This window comes from Gadus chalcogrammus, unplaced genomic scaffold (genome assembly GCF_026213295.1).
Source record: "Gadus chalcogrammus isolate NIFS_2021 unplaced genomic scaffold, NIFS_Gcha_1.0 GACHA114, whole genome shotgun sequence".
Classification (NCBI taxonomy): domain Eukaryota; kingdom Metazoa; phylum Chordata; class Actinopteri; order Gadiformes; family Gadidae; genus Gadus; species Gadus chalcogrammus.
Genome location: NW_026613549.1, coordinates 38,996 through 57,943, shown reverse-complemented (window position 1 = coordinate 57,943; position 18,948 = coordinate 38,996). Strand labels below are relative to the sequence as shown.

Below are 18,948 nucleotides of genomic sequence, written 5' to 3'. Positions count from 1 at the left end.
CCTGGCACAGTCCTTAACATATGTAATGAGGCTAAAAACGTATAACATTACATAACTGACGACCAGTCTAATGACCGTGAAATTTGCAGGCAGTATCGTATGATGTATGCACAAGTTAATATGCTTATCAGAAAATTTGGTATGTGTTCATCTTCTGTGAAAATAACACTTGCTGCTTCTTGCTACAAAAGAAGCGGCATTCAATTATGGTATGAGGCTACAACTCAAAGTGCCTAGATGGAGTAGCGCAAGCCTTCCGTTTGTGAATGTTGATGTGCCAACTTGTCCTGCTGTTCTCAGAAACCTTATGTATAGATGTATGTGTAGACTACTGTGTCTTGCAACAAGTAAGGGATAATGGACCACGTTAGACTATCAAAAGTTAATACACGTTCTAGATGATAATGCGGCCCAAAAGCGGAGGGCCGATCCAATGTGTTGGGGGTGCCCTCTGGAGGCGCCCTTAATTAATTAAAATATACGAAACAAGCGAAATTAAACCAAACATGTTCCCAAATGGAACGAAGAAGGGAGGGGGCGGGGGATTAAAGTTAGGGCGCACTGAAACCCTCACCGTAGTACGCAGGACAATGCGACAAAGCCATCTATCCCACTCTATAGAAAATATTGAGATATATATCGTATATCGCCAGTCAGCCAAAAAATATCGGGATATCATATTTTGCCCATATCGTGCAGCCCTAATCTGAATACAGACGTCGCAAAACCTCTACATCCAGCTCTCCAACAAGAAGTTGACAACGAAGACCTTTCGGATGGCACAAGCAGGCGATTTGTTCACTGATGCATTTCCAATGCAAAAACCCTGACAACCAATTGGAATACAGACGCTGCAAACCCTCTCCATCCAGCTCTCCGAGAAGCAGTTGACAACAACGGAGACCCTACAGATAACACAAGCCTGTGATTTTTTCACTTGCTCCAAATTAAACGGTAAGGGAACTCATTTCAGACAAAGCATCTTTGCACTTTTGTTTTTTTCAAAGGTATCTGATGGGTTTGCACAAATAGGAAGTAGGTAGGGGTGTAACGGTACACAAAAGTCACGGTTCGGTACGTACCTCGGTTTTTAAGTCACGCTACGGTACGCTACGGTACGGTTAGTAGTTACGGGGAATTAAAAAAAAAAAAAAAAGGAGCAATGAAAACACCAATAAACTTTGTTATGGCATTTCAGTTTCTGAATTCCCAGTGAGCTGGGTTTGTACAGCTCTTTTTTTTTTTTCACAGCAACGGTGAAAGTAACACCTGGGGCCGGATTCACAAAGCATTCTTAGGAAGAAAAAAGTTCTTAAGTAGCACTTTTCTCTTAACTATGTTCTTAAGACAAAATTTAAGAAGATTTGATATTCTTGAAGAGTTTCTTAGTTTTTTCTTAACTTTTTTCTCAACTTTCTTCTTAACTTTTTTCCTAAGTTCCTACGTTTTTTCCTAAGAAAGTACTTAAGAACAAATGAGATTCTTGAAGACAAAGTTCTTGAATTTCTTCTCAAATTTCTTCACAACTTTAAGATAACCCTTCACCAGTCTTAAACATGCTGAAGTGAAAAGGTAAGTCTTTCTTTAAACATATCTATGTGACATTTATATTAATTCATTAATATATTGCTTAAACCAAGACTATATGTTAAACAATGTTGTGAATTTAAGCTTGTCATACTAGTTTTAATATATCAAAAAAGCCTATTTTGACAATATTAAAATAAATGGGCCTAAACTCTGTCAGTTACTATTGATAATACCAGACAGTGTTGAGAAGTAATAGTTATCAAGGATGTTTGATTATACTTGAATGTTCTCTTAAGTATATCAAGAAGGCAGTTGTATTTATTTAGATTATTAGATAATTTCAGTAGGCCAAGTCACTGAAAACATATTACTCTTTTTTTTTTAGATGGAAGTTCTTTGGGTGGCAGTTAGGGAGGAAAATCCACCAAGGCCATTGAGAGACAGAATGGATCCGCTCATACTCCCTGATCACATGTTGATTTGACAATATAGGCTCCCTAGGCCTGCAATTATTTATTTGGCAGATATGCTATCAAATGACCTGAAAAGGAAAACAAGGCGATCGTCACCCCTTCCGGTTGTAACGCAAATTATGGCTGCCCTGAGATTTTTTGCCTCTGGGTCTTTTCAAATGGTGGTGGGGGGCACCCTGGGTGTGAGCCAATCATCCGTTAGCCGAGTCGTCAGAGATGTTACAAATGCACTCTGTAGAAGAGCACGGCAGTTCATCAAGTTTCCAGCAACAGACGCAGAATGCATTCAAACCAAACAGAAATTCTTTGAAATAGCTGGATTTCCAAACGTGCTGGGGGCAGTTGATGGGACACATATTGCAATCAAAGTATGATAATGTACAAATATCCTATTCTTGTATTCTTGTTATTTTGGATCCATTATGCTTTGTTATATGTTGTTTATAAAAATATTGACTTGAATATATATATATATATATATATATATATAAATATGTGTGTATATATATGTATATATATATATATATATATATACAGATATATACATATATATATATATGTGTGTGTGTTACGTGGGGATTAATGTGCTAACTAACTTATATTCATTTCATAGGCACCAAGTGATGAGGAGGATGGCTTTGTCAATAGAAAGAACTTCCACTCCATTAACACTCAGGTGATCTGTGATGCAACACTAAGGGTTACTGACCTTGTGGCAAGGTGGCCAGGCAGTACCCACGAGTAGTTGATCATACGTACTGTTTGGGGGCATTCCTATCTGAACTCACTTCCGGTTGGGGAGGGGGTGGGGGTGAAGGGGGATCCCTATTCACAGGTACCACTTCCTGTTTATGTTTTATGATGGGTCATAAAGCATAAACCCCTTCGTGTAGGGCTGATCCGTGTAATGCCAGTGGTGAACCTGCAGGGGTCGCTGGGGTGCGGGATCTGTATAGACAGAGGTGTGATTAGTGTATGTGTGTGTGTGTGTGTGTGTGTGTGTGTGTGTGTGTGTGTGTGTGTGTGTGTGTGTGTGTGTGTGTGTGTGTGTGTGTGTGTGTGGGGGTGTGCTAGGGATATGCGAAGTCGAATCGGCTGGGCTGTAGGTGTGTTAACAGGAAGATCACCGTGTTGTAGGCAGGGCAGCCAGTCGTCAAAGCGGCCAGGATGTTAGCAGAATGATCACTGTGTTGTTGGAAGGATAGCCAGTCATCTATGCGGATTGCAGGGCGAGACCATTGATGGAGGAAGTGGGCATACAGTCAAGGCCCTAGAGAGTGTGAGATGGGGCACTGTCGACAGGCAGATCGTCACGTGCTGTTTGATGTCTCGTGTGTATGTGTGTGTGTGTGTGTGTGTGTGTCTCGTGTGTGTGTGTGTGTGTGTATGTGTATGTGTGTGTGTGTGTGTGTGTGTGTGTGTATGTGTATGTGTATGTGTGTGTGTGTGTGTGTGTGTCAACAGATGTTTCATGGGCTATGATTCTATTAACAATATGTGGACAGCAGCATCATTATATGGTACAATTCTTATAACAAATGTGTTTGTAAGTAGTGTAGGATAAAAGTGTAATTCAATGCCAATGGAAACGGTGGGGTGTATAATTCGATGCCTTAATGTCTGTGGAGAAGCAACACCTCTATTGTTACACATATGTCTGACGGGCACCCCCCGGCTCCATGTTGATTATGGGGGAGCTGTCTATGGAAGACACGTGCTGTTTGATGGCTCCCTGGTACTATGCAGAGTGATTTGGAGGGTGTGTGTGTGTGTGTGTGTGTGTGTGTGTGTGTGTGTGTGTGTGTGTGTGTGTGTGTGTGTGTGTGTGTGTGTGTGTGTGTGTGTGTGTGTGTGTGTGTGTGCGTGCGCGCGGCGTATTAAGGCGTTTTTTAATCTACCCTACTATTTTATGAAACCGGCAGATATATTTATATATAGTACTGGGGGTATCGATAACATATCCGTATATGGGATATGATATAGATATATATATATATATATATATATATATAAATATTTATAGGTATATCTATATTAGGATTAAAAGGAGGGTTCACCAACGGGGCATAGTACTAACATAGTGAAGATACGGCCTGTGGTCCACCATGACAATATATTAGGCGATATCATGATACTATTAAGATATTTTAGTAATTTTCATCTAATATAGTGTATTTGGTTTAACTTTATTTTACCATTAGGAGATTGTCTGTCTATGATGCGATGAGTGGGCGTAGGCCTGCGGTACCCAAGTATGTGGGTGATCAGTACCTATTGGTCAGGAGTCTATGACGTCGGGGGCCTAGGTGCGAATGTCTACAGAGGGGGTGCTATCATGCATAAATATACGGGCCCCATTGATACGGAAGAGTACGGCCTCTGACCCCGGACGTTAGACACACTATTCTAAGATAGTAAACGCGTCGTAGCAGCTGGAAGAAAAAAAAAACATCGATCCGTCCTGTACTACTATGCCGACTGACTGTAAGTATTCATATGAGTTTATTATGATTATATTATGACTATGTCTATGTGAATCAGCTGTTTATATCTGACCGAAGCAGCGATTACTTCAAAGCGATTCGCGGTCCCGGCGGCGAGAGCGTGAAACAGCCGCAGGGTCCACGTGGAAGTATGTTTGTTTGTTTTTATAGTAGTGTGTTATATATAGATCCATAACACTCTCTCTATTATTATTATTATTAGTTGCTATGGTATATTCATGTAGAACAACTATTAAATTTGTGTTTTCCCAATGTGTAACAGGTTTGCATGATATTCGGCTCAACATTCAAAGACCAATTCTAGCCGATCAGACTAATGCGTTGACAAGCGATAGTTTTGGTAAGTTGTTAATACGTCCGCCATTAGTATATCTATAGGTGTATTACCAAAATAAAATATCTATTAATTTAACATCTGAAACAACCAAAACTAACCCCTGAATACTTTTGTATTTTGTTTTTGATCCACGTTTAGTACCTATTGCGGCCAAAGTCAATCAGCGAACCCCCGGACCAACTCCAAGTCGACTATCCAAGAAGAATTTGAAAAGGTCGGCGGGAATAGGCGGGGCTATACCCTGCTCACCGCAGGCCATAGAACAGCTACAAATTCCTTATAAAAAGGCCCGCAAGGACGCCACCCATGGTGGTCTAGCTCCGGAGAATTATAATCAGGTTATTCAGGCCGTTATAAACCCGCAAATCGTGCAACATGGAGCTGTATGGTCTGATTCCAAACACCAAGTGATCGGGGAAGTGGATGTGCATGTGTCGGCGTCGCCTGCAGAGACCGTCACAGTGCAACCGGATGGAACTATACAACACGGTAGGAAATTAAATGAAAAAAAAAAAGTATGTGTATATTCTATAGAGTGTAATGATCATGATGGGATTGATACTGATTTCTTTTCTTTTTTCTATTACAAATAGTCCATGGAGATCCCCAGTGTGCGCCACTAGCAGGGCTGACCGCCAATGATTTGGCTGGTCTTGGCGACGTCCTGGACTCGTCCTGGAATTCATCGCTGTTGGATCATATCGACTTCACTCCAGCTCTGTGGATCGACTCTCCAGCTACATCCGTAGAGGCTACCACCAGTGCAGAGCCTGTACAACACCACCAGCCTGCAGGTCCTGCATCTGGATCCCTACACACCATTCAAGACCCTATCCGCGACCCTCCGTGTATCGTGAGTCCCATCGCTCATGAGGTAGCGGTGCCGCGGCTACCAGCCGGTCCCGCAATTGCTGTTGGTGAATACCATGCAGGGGTGCGAGATGCTAACTGGCGTAAAGAATTTGCTGATAAATTAGCCGTGTTAACTGCGACGGTGGATGTAAACTCCTTAGCCATTGCTCGTCAGAGTAAACTGGGAGTGGAGGCTGGTAAACGTGGTGACAGTAGATATCAGGCTCTCGAAGAGCAGACGAAGCAGTCCTTCATCGCTATCAGGGCCGAAAATGCGCGTGATCGTATGACTGCTGAATCCCCAAACACTGAGACCAGTAATGGACGTGCTATCGTGGCCCTTCAGCGTAAGCATTTGGATGCCGAGGCAGCTGTGCGTGTCAACACGCAGGGCATAGAGAGAATTAATGCGCAAGAGGGGTTAAGAGCTTCTAAAACCGCTCGAAAATTCTGGTTAATGGAATCTGCTAGCGAAGCTAACGTCAATGCCTATCGGGCAATGTGTACCGAGATGGCTGTGATGAATGACACACTAGCAAAGCTTACGGTGAATGCTATTATTTGATTTGTGTTTTTGTTTTTAATGTTTTTTCTTTTTTCTTTTATCTTGTGGAGAGGGTATTTTTTTTTGTTTTAAACTGCATGTAATAAAACTTTTTTTCTTTTAAAGGGACTCCTACCTTTGTTGCATTTGAGAATTACAGCACATTCAAATCATCCCGCCTTCCTCCAATGCCCCACCCCCTCGTTCCCATCCGCGGTCTTTTATTTAAGAAACTTTATTTACACAAGCAGACTTACAACCTACTGCCTCCGCGCACGCACGTGAGTTTTTGTTTACCGAAGCAATGGAATCGGATTCAGAAGCACCGGTAAGTTATATACATTTACATACACATATATATTCAGTTCAATGGTTATTTGCACCATTTATTTGCTTTATTCTTTTAGTTGTCATACATTTTTTTGTAGAATTCGTCGTATTTTCTTGCAAACACTGTACGGCTAACGTTATCTAACATTATAGCGGCCTTATAATAAGCAGTCTCAGCTGTTTTGTTTTCAGTGTAACGTCGGTTACGGTTTTGTCTGCTAACGGCCAGCGGTGGTTAACTTTATCACTCTGTTCAAAAAAGTATTCTTCAATGTCGAAAGCTCGAACTTTATAATAAATAGACATTGTGGGACCCTGGGGAGTTCTCCACAGCAAGAGTAATAACACACTGCCCTAATTATGTAGAAAGGTTGGCAGAGATAATGGAAACACATTTTGCTATGCTTTCGATCTTGAATGTTAGCTTCATCAGCATACTGTAATGGGAAATATTGCAATATGATCTCAAATGATAGAATGCTTATATATGCAATTGGAAACATTGTAACATTGCAAACTGCTGCTGTTTCTAACATTGTCTGCATTTTAGAAATCTCCCCTCTTCACGTAGCCTACTATGTGGATTCACACCTACAACCAGCCTATTGACTTCAGACTGTCTCCCCCTCCCCCCACCCCCCATCATCAGACTCGACACAGCTTATGTTGTCTGAATATCACGAATCTCACTACAATAATTTCACAGAGATATGATTTATAGTAAAATTAAAATATGCAAAACATGTATTTTCAGAAAGTGTTCCTATGTCTCTCTTCACCCTGATATTGTTATAAAGTAAAACATGTTCTGTCTTTGTTTTTACATGTTGGTGCTTCTAGGACGACAGTGTAGTAGATCCTGACTACAACATTGAAGTTTACACAGAGGAAGATGATATTGATATTGATGACGATGATGATGACGATTCTCCAGGCGAAGACACCTCAAGGAAGAAAGCAAGGACTGAAAGTGGAGGCAGAGGAAACCATGGCAGGGGAATGAAAGGCAGGGGCCGTGGTTTTCCACAACACAAAAAAAAACCAAACACATCAGGCCAACAAGTTGTGGAGGCAGAGGAAACGAGCAGAGGAGCCAGAAAAAGAACAGGCCCTTCTAGAGGCAGCCGAGGCAGAGGCAGGGGGGGCCGTGGTGTGACACAGGGTGGAGAGGACTGTGATGAGGAGAGACCAGGAACCAGCAGAGATGTTCCTAGCAGAGCAAGAAGAGCAAGAGGTCGCCGGGGACGTGGACCTGCTGTTCTTACTCATGATGATCTACTAAGAGTTCAGCAATTTCAGCAGGAGAGGATTGCCGCTGAGCAGGTAAAGCAGCACCATATTAGTATTTTCTTATTATTATCGTCTTTGGATTAGATGTCCAGCAGCCAATATTTCTATTTGTTTTAAAAATTATGACCTCTGCAACATCTATTGACATGAAAATATCTACTATTTCAGGCTAGAATTCAAGCTCTAGACATCACACAGTCTCATGAGCTGCTTCTGACCTGCCTGGAAAGGGACCCAAGCATGCTGTTTGACCTGATGGCACACTCACAGGTTCAGGATGATTCCCAAATTATTCGAACACCCGGGCAACCAGAGTGGTGTGTCTGTGGCAGATGCAGGCAGATGATTAGAGACATTGAGAAGGTGTGCTGCCGACAAACGCTGGAAAATTGCATCTCTGTCCTGCCTCACATGGATGCCTTCATCTTGCAGCCGGGGGTCCTCCGCATGGCTAGACGCATCTGGAATGACTCCCGAGCATTAGATGATGCACAAACACCGGGGGAAAGCCACAGGCAGTTCCGCTTTTCTGCATATAGACAGTATATAATTTGGCAGTATGGTCAACTTGGACAAGGCCACAGAGTTGTCATACCAAGTTGCTGTGTTTGGAGAATACGGGAAACATACCCAGACCCCAATGGGATCTACAAAGGTTTTATCCCTAGCCGAAATGGTATGGATGAGGAATAGACTCCAGCCCAGTGTACCCTGCCCTGTGAATTATGTACATGGTACTGTCTTATTACTGTATATTTTGGCCATAGTTAGTGACCCATGTTTCTAAATTAAAAATACATATTTACTCTGTTGTGTTGATTTACATCTGTGAAATTCCAATTATAGTCAATTTTCAAGTCAATTCAGTTTAAAAATGTCGAACTGCCATTTCCTTACATCATATGTTTTTCTTATGCTTTGGTTACACTATGCAGAAAATCACACGACTTATTGCTGCTCCTGCGCTTCGTTCCCACCATTACATCTGATGTGCAGAAAGTCTTTAATATTATAAGTTAGTGTATTCTAGTTAGTGTATATATAGGAAGTGTATTCTTTGAATTTCAACTGAATGCTTACAGAATGCCTTAGTTTAATTTCTCCACATATTCTGTATGAACTTCAGAATCAATTTGATTTTATGAAAAAAAGTTTTAATGTTTAAAAATCTTACTGAGGGAATTCAGTGATCCCAAAAACACACATCTTACATTATGGAAACCAATGACATAAGTCTACATTTTCAAAATATTGCTTTATATCCGGAGTTCTCTGGTTGTCCTTTCAGACAAGACGGCAGGTTTGATGCCAGGACAAGCCCTGGTTGGTGCAGATCGTCTTCTACTTTTGCGGGAGTGGTTCACCTTGACAGAGAGTAATAAAAATCAAAATGTAACATTGGACAAAATTGCAAAGTTAGGTATTACTAGCCAGATAAAAAGATTTAACTTTATCTTCCATCGATTATGCGTTTATGGACAATCTAACAGGTAACATATAAGGAGAAGTTATGCTCCTTCTCCAATGAGAGATGTTATTAAAAAAAACAGTAGGTGTCACAATCACATGTCAACTCACCACGACCTCTGCTGCGTTGAGTCTCCAAAATTTGTTCCGTTGATGGTGCAGGGACACCACTGAGAGTCCCAAGTCGTCGGGGGTCATCTGGTCTCATCGCTCTTTTCCGAGGCATGCCCCTCCCTGCCGCCAACTGGTCCAACTTGCAGCGTAGGATGGCACACTGGAGGTCTTTTATGTACTCATAACTCTTCTTGACCTTCTTTATGTACAGACAGAAGCCACCGCTTTTTTTGTTGTACATTTTGTGGTAGCTGACAGGACACAAAAAGTACAGTTACCAACAAATAAAAATGTGGTAAGTTGATATGAGATGTGTTTCACTTTATAAGGAGAATAAACAAAAGATAGACTATCAAAGAACAATATAGTATATAAAGGGTGTATTTTGAATTCCTCAAATAAATGTTCAAACAGACTTCAGACTTGACCTCATTGTCGTTGTACCCTCCACAACCATGTCACGCCCAGTGGGGAAAAAAATGTCATTATGACATGAGGTGGTAGGCCCTGTCAGCGGTCAACCGACTTTTTAGAGTGCAGCACAGACACAGTACTTCGGCATGACCAGTAGGTTGGTGGGCCCCTATAATGTGGTCAAGCTAAAAATCTGACAACACACACTACTAGGGGTTATACCTTCCACAAATGCAATTGCACAGCTGTGCAATCTTATTTATTGCAAATTACACTTATAAGTGACTGCTGTAAAGGTTTTTGCTTTGCTATGATTTTTTTGACCAGCACCCAATTACACACCAAATCTACTAATTATCTGTTCACGGGGGAGTCAGAATTATGATTTTTTGTGTTTTAAACATCAACATACCTGTATTTGCCATCTGCCTTCACATAGTAGGGTCGGCTGCAGTGTTCATTGTAGTCGAGGGCAGCTAAAAGTGTTCGGGCCGCATACACAGGTGGTACGAAGGCGATTCGTTTTGATGCGTACATCAGAAGGTGTGCATGGAAACACTCCAGGGCACCAGTGGATCTGGCATCAGAGAGGGAGGAAAAATTAAAGATATGATTGGTTACATAACTTCAGCAAAAACAATTATTACTAAATAGTAATGTAGTTTCAATCTATTATCCCAAAGTACACAAGAGCTGCATTTCTTGTCATTCTGTAGAAGGCCATTATGTATGTACTGTACAATAATAAATGTTACTAGTACAACACATCTAAACAAAAGCTTATTATATTGAAGGCTGACTCATTACCTAAAGGTCAAGTACTTTGGAATCGTCTTTGACCACCTCTCATCCATGATCAGTTCTGTGATTTTGCGGTGTGCAGTGCTTCCCTTTGGAATAAGCTCCTTGTTGCCATTTTCCTCCAATGGGCCATGGTAACAGCCGCCAAGTCCCCACTGGTGTTCTCCGGTGACATGGTGTAGCAATCCTGTCCACATGTCCTGAATAGGCAATTCAGATGAATATGAAAAAAAAATTGTTATAATGTATAATTTCAATACATTGACAATACACTTACTTATAGAAATTACAGTGAAAAACATACCCAGAAATCCTCCACTGTATTTGCTGCCTTGCAGCAGTACCAAAAGTGGTTGCAGATATCCTTCTTCCAGACAAGTAATAGTGAACAGCCTTTTTGGAGGCCGGCCTAAATTGAAAAAAAGAGAATGATTCTGCTTCAGAATGATAACTAACAAATATATGACATTTCTAAAATATTTTTTGAAAACAAATACAGTAATCCATCTTTACATAGCAGTAACTTACAGCATGGATTTTTTTGCCAAGATTCTTGGCTCCGTGCCACATATCCAGCGTGTGCTTGACGCCACTGTCCTTGTACAGCCCTTTGTTTTTGTCTGGAAAATAATGAATACAAAAATACACAGTATAATATCTCAGTATAATTGCCAACTGTTTTGTTGTTATTGTTTTTCTTCCAATAATTCTTAAAATCATACATTGTTTTTCCAAACCCAATTAGATGCATCTACAGAAGCACTTACTGAATAGGGCCGATATTTGGCTGTGTGCATCAGTGCAGAACTCAATGACATCAAGATCTTGCTTCAGCGTGTCTAATGTCTCTATAAAGGCCACCTTCTCCATGTTGGTCGATTTCCGCGAAGTCTCACGCTTGTCCACATTCACCACGTTGATTATTTGTCTTGTGGCATTGTCCATGGCAGTGTACGTACAGTACTGGGCGCAGAATCCTGGACTGTCCATCCTTCCATCTCCTTAAAATACAGACGACAAAACAGAATATGATGATAAATAAGTTTGTGGTGCCAGAACATGCATGAAAATGTGGATGCGTCTTGCATAATTGTTTATGTTCTTAGTTTACTATGGGTGTGTTGATGTATGTGTGTGTGTCGGTGAAACTAACCGAGAGCAACAGTTGGTCCTAATGTCTTCACATTGGCAATCACTTTGGCTCTTCTCGCATTCCAGAACGCCTTTATAGTGTCCACACAGTAGTTGTCTTGGATGCCCGCAAAGTATCTCATTGATCATCCCCATATTCATGAAGTTGAAAAGCATTTTCACCTTTGTGTAGTTGTTGCCTGTGAGCAAAATGTTGGTGGCCATTAGAAAGTCTCCTAACTGACTGCCAAATTTTAAAGTTGGTTGGGAAGACCACCGCCACACGATATGACCTTGAGGACACAGCTGAAAAAGGGGCAGGAGAAAACACATGGAAAAAATGTAATAAGTGAAGTCATATAAAACAATGATAATATTTTGTATTAAAAACGAAATTACATGTGCTACCAAAACATGACTTACCCATTCAATGACGGCAGCTGTGACCCTTGACTTGATGTTAATCTCAAAAGGTCCTTTTGCCTGACATTGTTTTTGGGTGATGGGGTCCTTCCCATTACAAGAATCTATTGGCAAAGCAACAAACTCACAAAGCTGCCTCAGACAGTCATGGTAAGCAATAGAAGCCGGTTTGCCAATTATATCCTCTTCCACCTCAACAGTTATCTCTGATCTATTTGGTTGCCTTCTTTGCTTTTTTTGGGGAAGATGTTGTGTCTCTTGCTCTTGCTCCAGCACAGAGAGATCTTCTTCATGATCATCTTGATCTGTGTCGTCTCCCGTGTCATGCACAGTGTCTTCCATGGTGACTGATGGACATTCTTCAAGGATGAACCCAGTATTCAGAGATCTGCCTTTGCTGTAAAAATGAACGAATATTTCTATAGTGTTTCAAATTATTATTAATACTAATAATCATAAGCGAAATATAAAATCAGGTAAAAAAATGTCAAAACAGGTTGGTTATGAAGATTGATAATAACCATACCACACACGAAAAAGTGGCACGTAATCTGGGTCGTCGCTGTCATTGCAGTCAGAGTCTTCCTCTACAGTGTCCTCCTCTTCCAACAGCAAATCTGATTGCGCCTCCATGTCTGGATGCCAAGAAGGATCGTATTCGTCCTCATCGTGGTCAATGCTGATGACAGACAACCCCAGCTAGTTACATTATGTTACATACACAGAATTTACAGAAATAATAACCCATAAAATATCATGAAAAGTCTCATCTTATGTCCTTGAAAACACTTACATAGAGTTTGTTATATCATTAAATGCGTCCTCATTGATGTCACCCAATCTTTCATCTGCTGATGTAACACTGCATTTAGGAAATCAGAAAGAAAGTCAGTATTACATAATTATACATTTGGATGAGTGAATAAAAGGACTCTTCACTTTAAAAATATGTTATTGTTAAACATTTGACAAGTAAAACCTAGGTACCACTGTACCTTGCTTGTATTGTGAGAAGTGAGGTCTCAGCCGAGTAGCTGTCCAAACCCTCCACTCCATGAACAGAGAAATCCTCCTCTCTACAGATGTATACATGAAATAAATAATGGGCATTTTTCACAACATTAGATAAGTTGCTGCCACACAGCACATGAGTAGAGACGACTTATAGTGTTCTGGAAACATCAGTTACATTTCTCATGTTCTGATGGGGTAGGGAAACGGTATAGCATCAGCTCTAGGTTTGATTTCACACCAATAACGTATCACTTTTAACAATGTACTTGTTCATGCCATCGCAAAACACAACGCATGTGTGATCCACGTTGATGGGCAAACGATAACATTAACAAACAAGGCTTACCGTTCTGAAAAAGATTCGGCAATGGTGGACAATGGTGGCGGAGGAGGCCTCTTGAAACCATGTTTTACTGGCGTCGACGTTGTTTTTCCGTAACTAAAACACAAACATGCACATGCAGTGCACACACAAATATTAACGTGAGTGGGCGGGTTGTACCAGCAGAAAGTTAAAATATGATAAACTGTACCTTGTACTGAACATGGAAACAGCGACAAACACAGATATGATATGACTTACACCTATGATTTACACACACATGGACAGTTAGCACCCTGCTAACTGCTGCCTTCGGTGTATGAATGTGTGTGTGAATGAGCCAAAACAATTTAAAGCACACTAGTACTGTGTAAAACGGTGAGGAAGACTATAAGTGGAGAATATTTCTTTATTTCCCGAGCAAACTGCTTAAGTAGCTGGAGCTAACGGTAGGTCCGTTAGCATTATGCTAAACGTGATTCCGGTAAGTGTCTGCAACAAATAGTCAATCGTAAGGTTATATGATGTTTTTGGTTATGTTATGCAAAGTAAAAGTACCTTTCCAGCAGAAACTCCGCGACCATTTCATCCGATTTTAGCTCTGGCTGCAGCTTCATCAGTTCCCTCCATTGCTCAAAAGCAGAGCCGATGTTTACTCGACGTTTTCCTCTTGCAGTATCGAGTTCTTTTTTTCGGGTGACCATCTCTGCTAAACTTTTGTTTTTCCCCCTGGGAGCGGTTGTTTCAGTACGTGGTGTACCACTTTGGTCCGCCATCATCAGCCGCTACTCGCTACTGACTGCCGTGGAATCAAAACAAACCCTCTATTTGAGGACGCGCCTTGATGACGCGGGCCCGAATGCGCCACAAGAAGCAGACGGAAAACCGCGAAAAACCTGCATGTCCATCTAGCAAACAGACAGGTCTGTCGGCCAATAAGATCCTTCGGTCCGAAGAATCTTATTGGTTGAAGTTTTCACTAAATATTATGAGGGTGAAATAATTGTTTGTTTTTACTCCTGGTGGGTCTGTCTTGCATTTTAGAGTGTTATTACCTTATTAATACCAATTTAATCTTATCCAAAAAAAGTGTAAAAATGCAACAAAGGTAAGAGTCCCTTTAATCACGATATATAATATAAAAAAAAAATATATATATTTTTTTTCTTTTCTCTTATTTTCATTGTTGTTGATAGGCTGTGTGTGTGTGTGTGTGTGTGTGTGTGTGTGTGTGTGTGTGTGTGTGTGTGTGTGTGTGTGTGTGTGTGTGTGTGTGTGTGTGTGTGTGTGTGTGTGTGTGTGTGTGTGTGTGTGTGTGTGTGTGTGTGTGTGTGTGTGTGTGTGTGTGTGTGTGTGCACCAGGTAATGGGCGTGTACTTAGGCATTAACCGCAAAACTGCGATCTGACTATTTTGTTTATTTCTGCCGCATTGGCTGTCAGGTAAATCCACATCAGAAATGTTGTTTAAAAAAAAACAAAAAAAAAACAAACCTTTTTTTCATATCGAGCATTTATGTCTAATGCTTATCGCCGTAATCGACGTGAGATTTATCGCGATTAATAATCGTTATCGCCCAGCCCTACCGTGATGTACATTTTAGTCCATACCGTACAGCCCTAGCACCTACCCACATTAAAAAAACTGGGAGTACTCCTAACTAGACGTTCTGTCTGTCAGAGTCTCTCAGGGCGGGGGTGGAGTGACCAGGAGGTCTCTGGAGGGACCACTCCTTCTCATCCAGAGATCGACCCCCCCGGAGGAGGAGTAGAGAGGGGCTCTGCAGTCCAGGAGGAGGTCTCCTTGGGTTAGCTCTGATCCCACCACTGCTTCACTGCAATAACACCTTTTTGTGCACGTATAGTCTGTAACTGTGTGTGTGTGTGTGTGTGTGTGTGTGTGTGTGTGTGTGTGTGTGTGTGTGTGTGTGTGTGTGTGTGTGTGTGTGTGTGTGTGTGTGTGTGTGTGTGTGTGTGTGTGTGTGTGTGTGTCAGTTCTCCATGAACATTTGCAGGGCTCAAGTGTTTATTCAAGAGAGACGAACCTGAGAAATGTTCTCAGAGTTAACTACCAAGAACCGGAAGTACCTAAGGATGACGACTACTTCTGTAAGAGGGCTCTCTGTCTCTGTCTCTGTCTCTCTCTCTGTCTGTGTCTCTGTCTCTGTCTCTGTCTCTGTCTGTGTCTCTGTCTCTGTCTCTGTCTCTGTCTCTCTCTCTGTCTCTGTCTCTGTCTCTCTCTCTCTCTCCCCACCTCTTTTTCCCCACCTCTTTTTCATTCACAAACCAATTTTTAATCTTCCTGTTTCTGTCTATTTAATATAGATTTGTAGCTGAAGCTCTTTTGGACATAATAAATAAATGAACTTTCTCCAGTCTGTGATGAGTGTAGGACTTTCTTCCTCGAAGAGTGCGAGGTCCACGGTCCTATCGTCTTCGTGGCTGATCGATCGCCCCGTTGCTGTCGGAGAGAAAGACAGAGCCAAGAAGACGCTGCCCGCTGGGTTTGAGGTATATGTCGTACTTTAACACAACAAAGTTCTCCCCGTCCAATGAGACGGTATAACATTCATTGTTTAATACATTTCCCAGCTAATGTATATAAAAACAGTAATGTGAACAGTTATATTGCCAAAGCAGATGGATATACTGTATCTCTCCCCCAATGGTTCTTCTTCCTGAATCGTGCTTTCCGTCTATCTCTCCCTCTCTCCCCCCATTTCCCTCTATCTGCCTCTCTTTGTGACTCCCTCTCTGAACTCCCCCCCCTGTCCCACCCCCCTCTTTCCTTTCCTCCCTCCCTCTTCCTGTCTAAATCTCTCTCTTTCTCACTTGTTTCCCAACTACTCATCTCCATTCATTTCTTATCATATCTTATCTTCCTCTCCCCCCCTCCATCTCACCACCTCTCTTCCTCTCTCCATTCCTCTCACCTCTCTTTGTCTCTCCCTGCCTCATTCTCTCTACATCTCTCTTCTCCATGTGTCTCCATCTCGCTCTCCTCTACCTCTCTTGTATTCTATCTCTCCTCCCTCCTCCACCTCTCCCTCCCTCTATGTATTCCTCTCACTCTACGACTCTCCTCCTCTCTCCGTCTCTGTCTCATGTGGGGTAGATCAGAGATTCTGGGATCCCTGGGGCCGGTCTAGGGGTGTTTTACTGTGGAGACGGTGGCCTTCCCATTGGAACACACTTTGGACCCTACGAAGGACACAGGACGGATGAAGAGGGAGCCCTGGAGAGTGGATGCTCCTGGGAGGTCAGTGTGTTTGTATTCATTTATTTTGATCTAGTCTTGTATGTGTGCTTTTGTGTTTATTGGATGGCATAGAGTCTGATTAACACATTTCTCCAGATCTACTAGAGCAGACACAGTGATTACATTGATGCAAAGAGAGAGACACTTTCTAACTGGATGAGGTAGGACCCTATTCACTTTTATACCATCTACTGCATGAATAATGTTCACAATTTTCTTACTTACATTACTTGATTGATAACATTTATATTTCTCCATGTCTGTTATCTGATTAGATCCACAATATTTTCTGTGTTGCTATGACATATGCAGAAGATACACTGTAAAGGTGTGTTGACGTACCTGTCTGTGTGTTAGGTACGTCAATTGTGCTCGTAATGAAGAGGAACAGAACCTAATAGCGTTTCAGCACAAAGGAGGGATTCTGTATCGCTCCTGTGGCCTCGTGACTTCAGGAGCAGAGCTCTTGGTCTGGTATGGGGACGAATACGCCAGACATCTGGGAATCGGATTTGATCGACTGTGGAACAACAAGAGCTCTACTAAGGTCTGCCTTTCTGTCAGGGTTTGGTTTCTATGCGGCACTTCATGACCACATCTCTCATTTTAATTCAAAAGAGCTTGGACAATAAACATCTACATTAACAAAGCAGTCAAGAAATTATACAGGAAATAGTAAAGTTTTAACATAAATTTCAATATAATAAACAAAAGATGACAACATAATAGGAAATATATTCTCACTTGGAAAAATGTCTAAATGAAAAATATACAGTACCATGGAGGTTTCAAAAAAACAATCCAAGTATACTAATTCAGGTATGCTTGATTAGGCTGATTAGGCTGTGCAGCCTTATCAAGCCCCAAAGCCTAAAGCACCTGACTCTGGCCAGGTGAGGCTGCTTAAACCAGCCATCAGCAGCACTCTCAAAAATAAAATACATATGACTCTCTCTTTCTCCTAGGAGGGAAATCCCAGCTGACACCAGCACAGGCTTTCCCCTGTCCCGAGTGTCCGTACTCCTACACGTCTCAGATCTTCCTCCACAAACACATGAAGAGGAGCCACGGCGACCTGTACGGCCGACTGCTGAGGAGTGGAGAAATCAAGGTGGAGCCTAGTCTCCTCCCATACGTCGCAGCCTCCTATCAAGAACCAATCGGAGCCTCCCCGGGAACCGTCCAAAGCACGAGCCAGATTCCAGCAGAAGGAGCCGGACGCCACAGATGTGAGAAGTGCAGTAAAACCTTTAGTCGCTCTGATAGTCTGAAGAGACACCAGCGCATCCACACAGGAGAGAAACCATACCACTGTAAACAGTGTGGGGAAACATTTAGTCTATCTGGTGAACTGAAGAGACACCAGCGCATCCACACAGGAGAGAAACCATACCAATGTAAACAGTGTGGGAAAACATTTAGACAGTCTGGTCATCTGACTGTACACCAGCGCATCCACACAGGAGAGAAACCATACCAATGTAAACAGTGTGGGAAAACATTTAGTCAGTCTGGTGATCTGAAGAAACACCAGCGCATCCACACGGGAGAGAAACCATACCACTGTCAACAGTGTGGGGAAACATTTAGTCTATCTGGTGATCTGAAGAAACACCAGCGCATCCACACAGGAGAGAAACCATACCACTGTAAACAGTGTGGGAAAACGTTTAGTAGATCTGATACTCTGAAGGAACACCAACGCATCCACACAGGAGAGAAACCATACCACTGTAAACAGTGTGGGAAAACATTTAGTCAATCTGGTCGTCTCAAGCGTCACACACAACTTCACAGAGGAGTCTCCACCCAAACAACCATGTGAAGAAACTAAATGGTTCCCAGACATCTATTATTCAGATCTAATCGAACATGGTCCTTGCTGTTATATGTTAAAAGGGCACATGAACGGTTAATTGTTTATCTTATCAACTTTATGTATTTATTTATATTCATGTCTGTATGAGTGAAGGTTTTTACCCGAAAAATAGTTTGAGAGAGATAATGTTAACTGAATTATTCTCTGACGTCATTGTTATATTTATTACATTTGTATGTATTTATTTATTTATCCTGTAGAAATTCAAATAAAATCAGATATGCAGTGTTGAGATGTCTGGTTTTGTCTGGATAGAATAGATGCAG

General features: G+C 41.8%; 3 protein-coding genes across 9 annotated transcripts; 2 read left to right on the top strand and 1 right to left on the bottom strand.

The window, feature by feature from the left end:
• Window positions 1-8,897: 8,897 nt before the first annotated feature.
• On the bottom strand, window positions 8,898-14,664 carry LOC130378900 (uncharacterized). Of its 6 annotated transcripts, XM_056585501.1 has the most exons (14): window positions 14,105-14,664; window positions 13,571-13,663; window positions 13,206-13,286; window positions 13,004-13,072; window positions 12,737-12,889; window positions 12,211-12,607; window positions 11,810-12,093; window positions 11,424-11,657; window positions 11,185-11,276; window positions 10,961-11,065; window positions 10,663-10,856; window positions 10,268-10,432; window positions 9,439-9,692; window positions 8,898-9,224 (listed from the first exon to the last, which is right to left on the bottom strand). In XM_056585501.1, exons 7-14 carry the CDS (start codon window positions 11,928-11,930, stop codon window positions 9,202-9,204), a joined length of 1,188 nt encoding a protein of 395 aa, XP_056441476.1. In that variant the 5' UTR covers window positions 11,931-12,093; window positions 12,211-12,607; window positions 12,737-12,889; window positions 13,004-13,072; window positions 13,206-13,286; window positions 13,571-13,663; window positions 14,105-14,664; the 3' UTR covers window positions 8,898-9,201. The 6 variants fall into 6 exon arrangements, with proteins under 6 accessions (XP_056441476.1, XP_056441472.1, XP_056441473.1 ...); XM_056585497.1 differs by having other exon boundaries at window positions 8,898-9,692; XM_056585498.1 differs by having other exon boundaries at window positions 8,898-9,692; window positions 13,571-14,664.
• A 903-nt stretch (window positions 14,665-15,567) lies between these two features.
• Window positions 15,568-16,908, top strand: LOC130378905 (histone-lysine N-methyltransferase PRDM7-like). The gene is made up of 4 exons (XM_056585505.1): window positions 15,568-15,653; window positions 15,921-16,055; window positions 16,660-16,803; window positions 16,900-16,908. The coding sequence occupies exons 1-4, from the start codon at window positions 15,597-15,599 to the stop codon at window positions 16,906-16,908; spliced, it is 345 nt and encodes a 114-aa protein (XP_056441480.1). The 5' UTR covers window positions 15,568-15,596.
• On the top strand, window positions 16,855-18,644 carry LOC130378902 (zinc finger protein 239-like). 2 transcript variants are annotated; one of them, XM_056585503.1, is made up of 3 exons: window positions 16,855-16,964; window positions 17,161-17,350; window positions 17,769-18,644. In XM_056585503.1, the coding sequence occupies exon 3, from the start codon at window positions 17,858-17,860 to the stop codon at window positions 18,626-18,628; it is 771 nt and encodes a 256-aa protein (XP_056441478.1). In that variant the 5' UTR covers window positions 16,855-16,964; window positions 17,161-17,350; window positions 17,769-17,857; the 3' UTR covers window positions 18,629-18,644. The 2 variants fall into 2 exon arrangements, with proteins under 2 accessions (XP_056441478.1, XP_056441479.1); XM_056585504.1 differs by lacking the exon at window positions 16,855-16,964 and having other exon boundaries at window positions 16,976-17,350.
• Window positions 18,645-18,948: the final 304 nt, after the last annotated feature.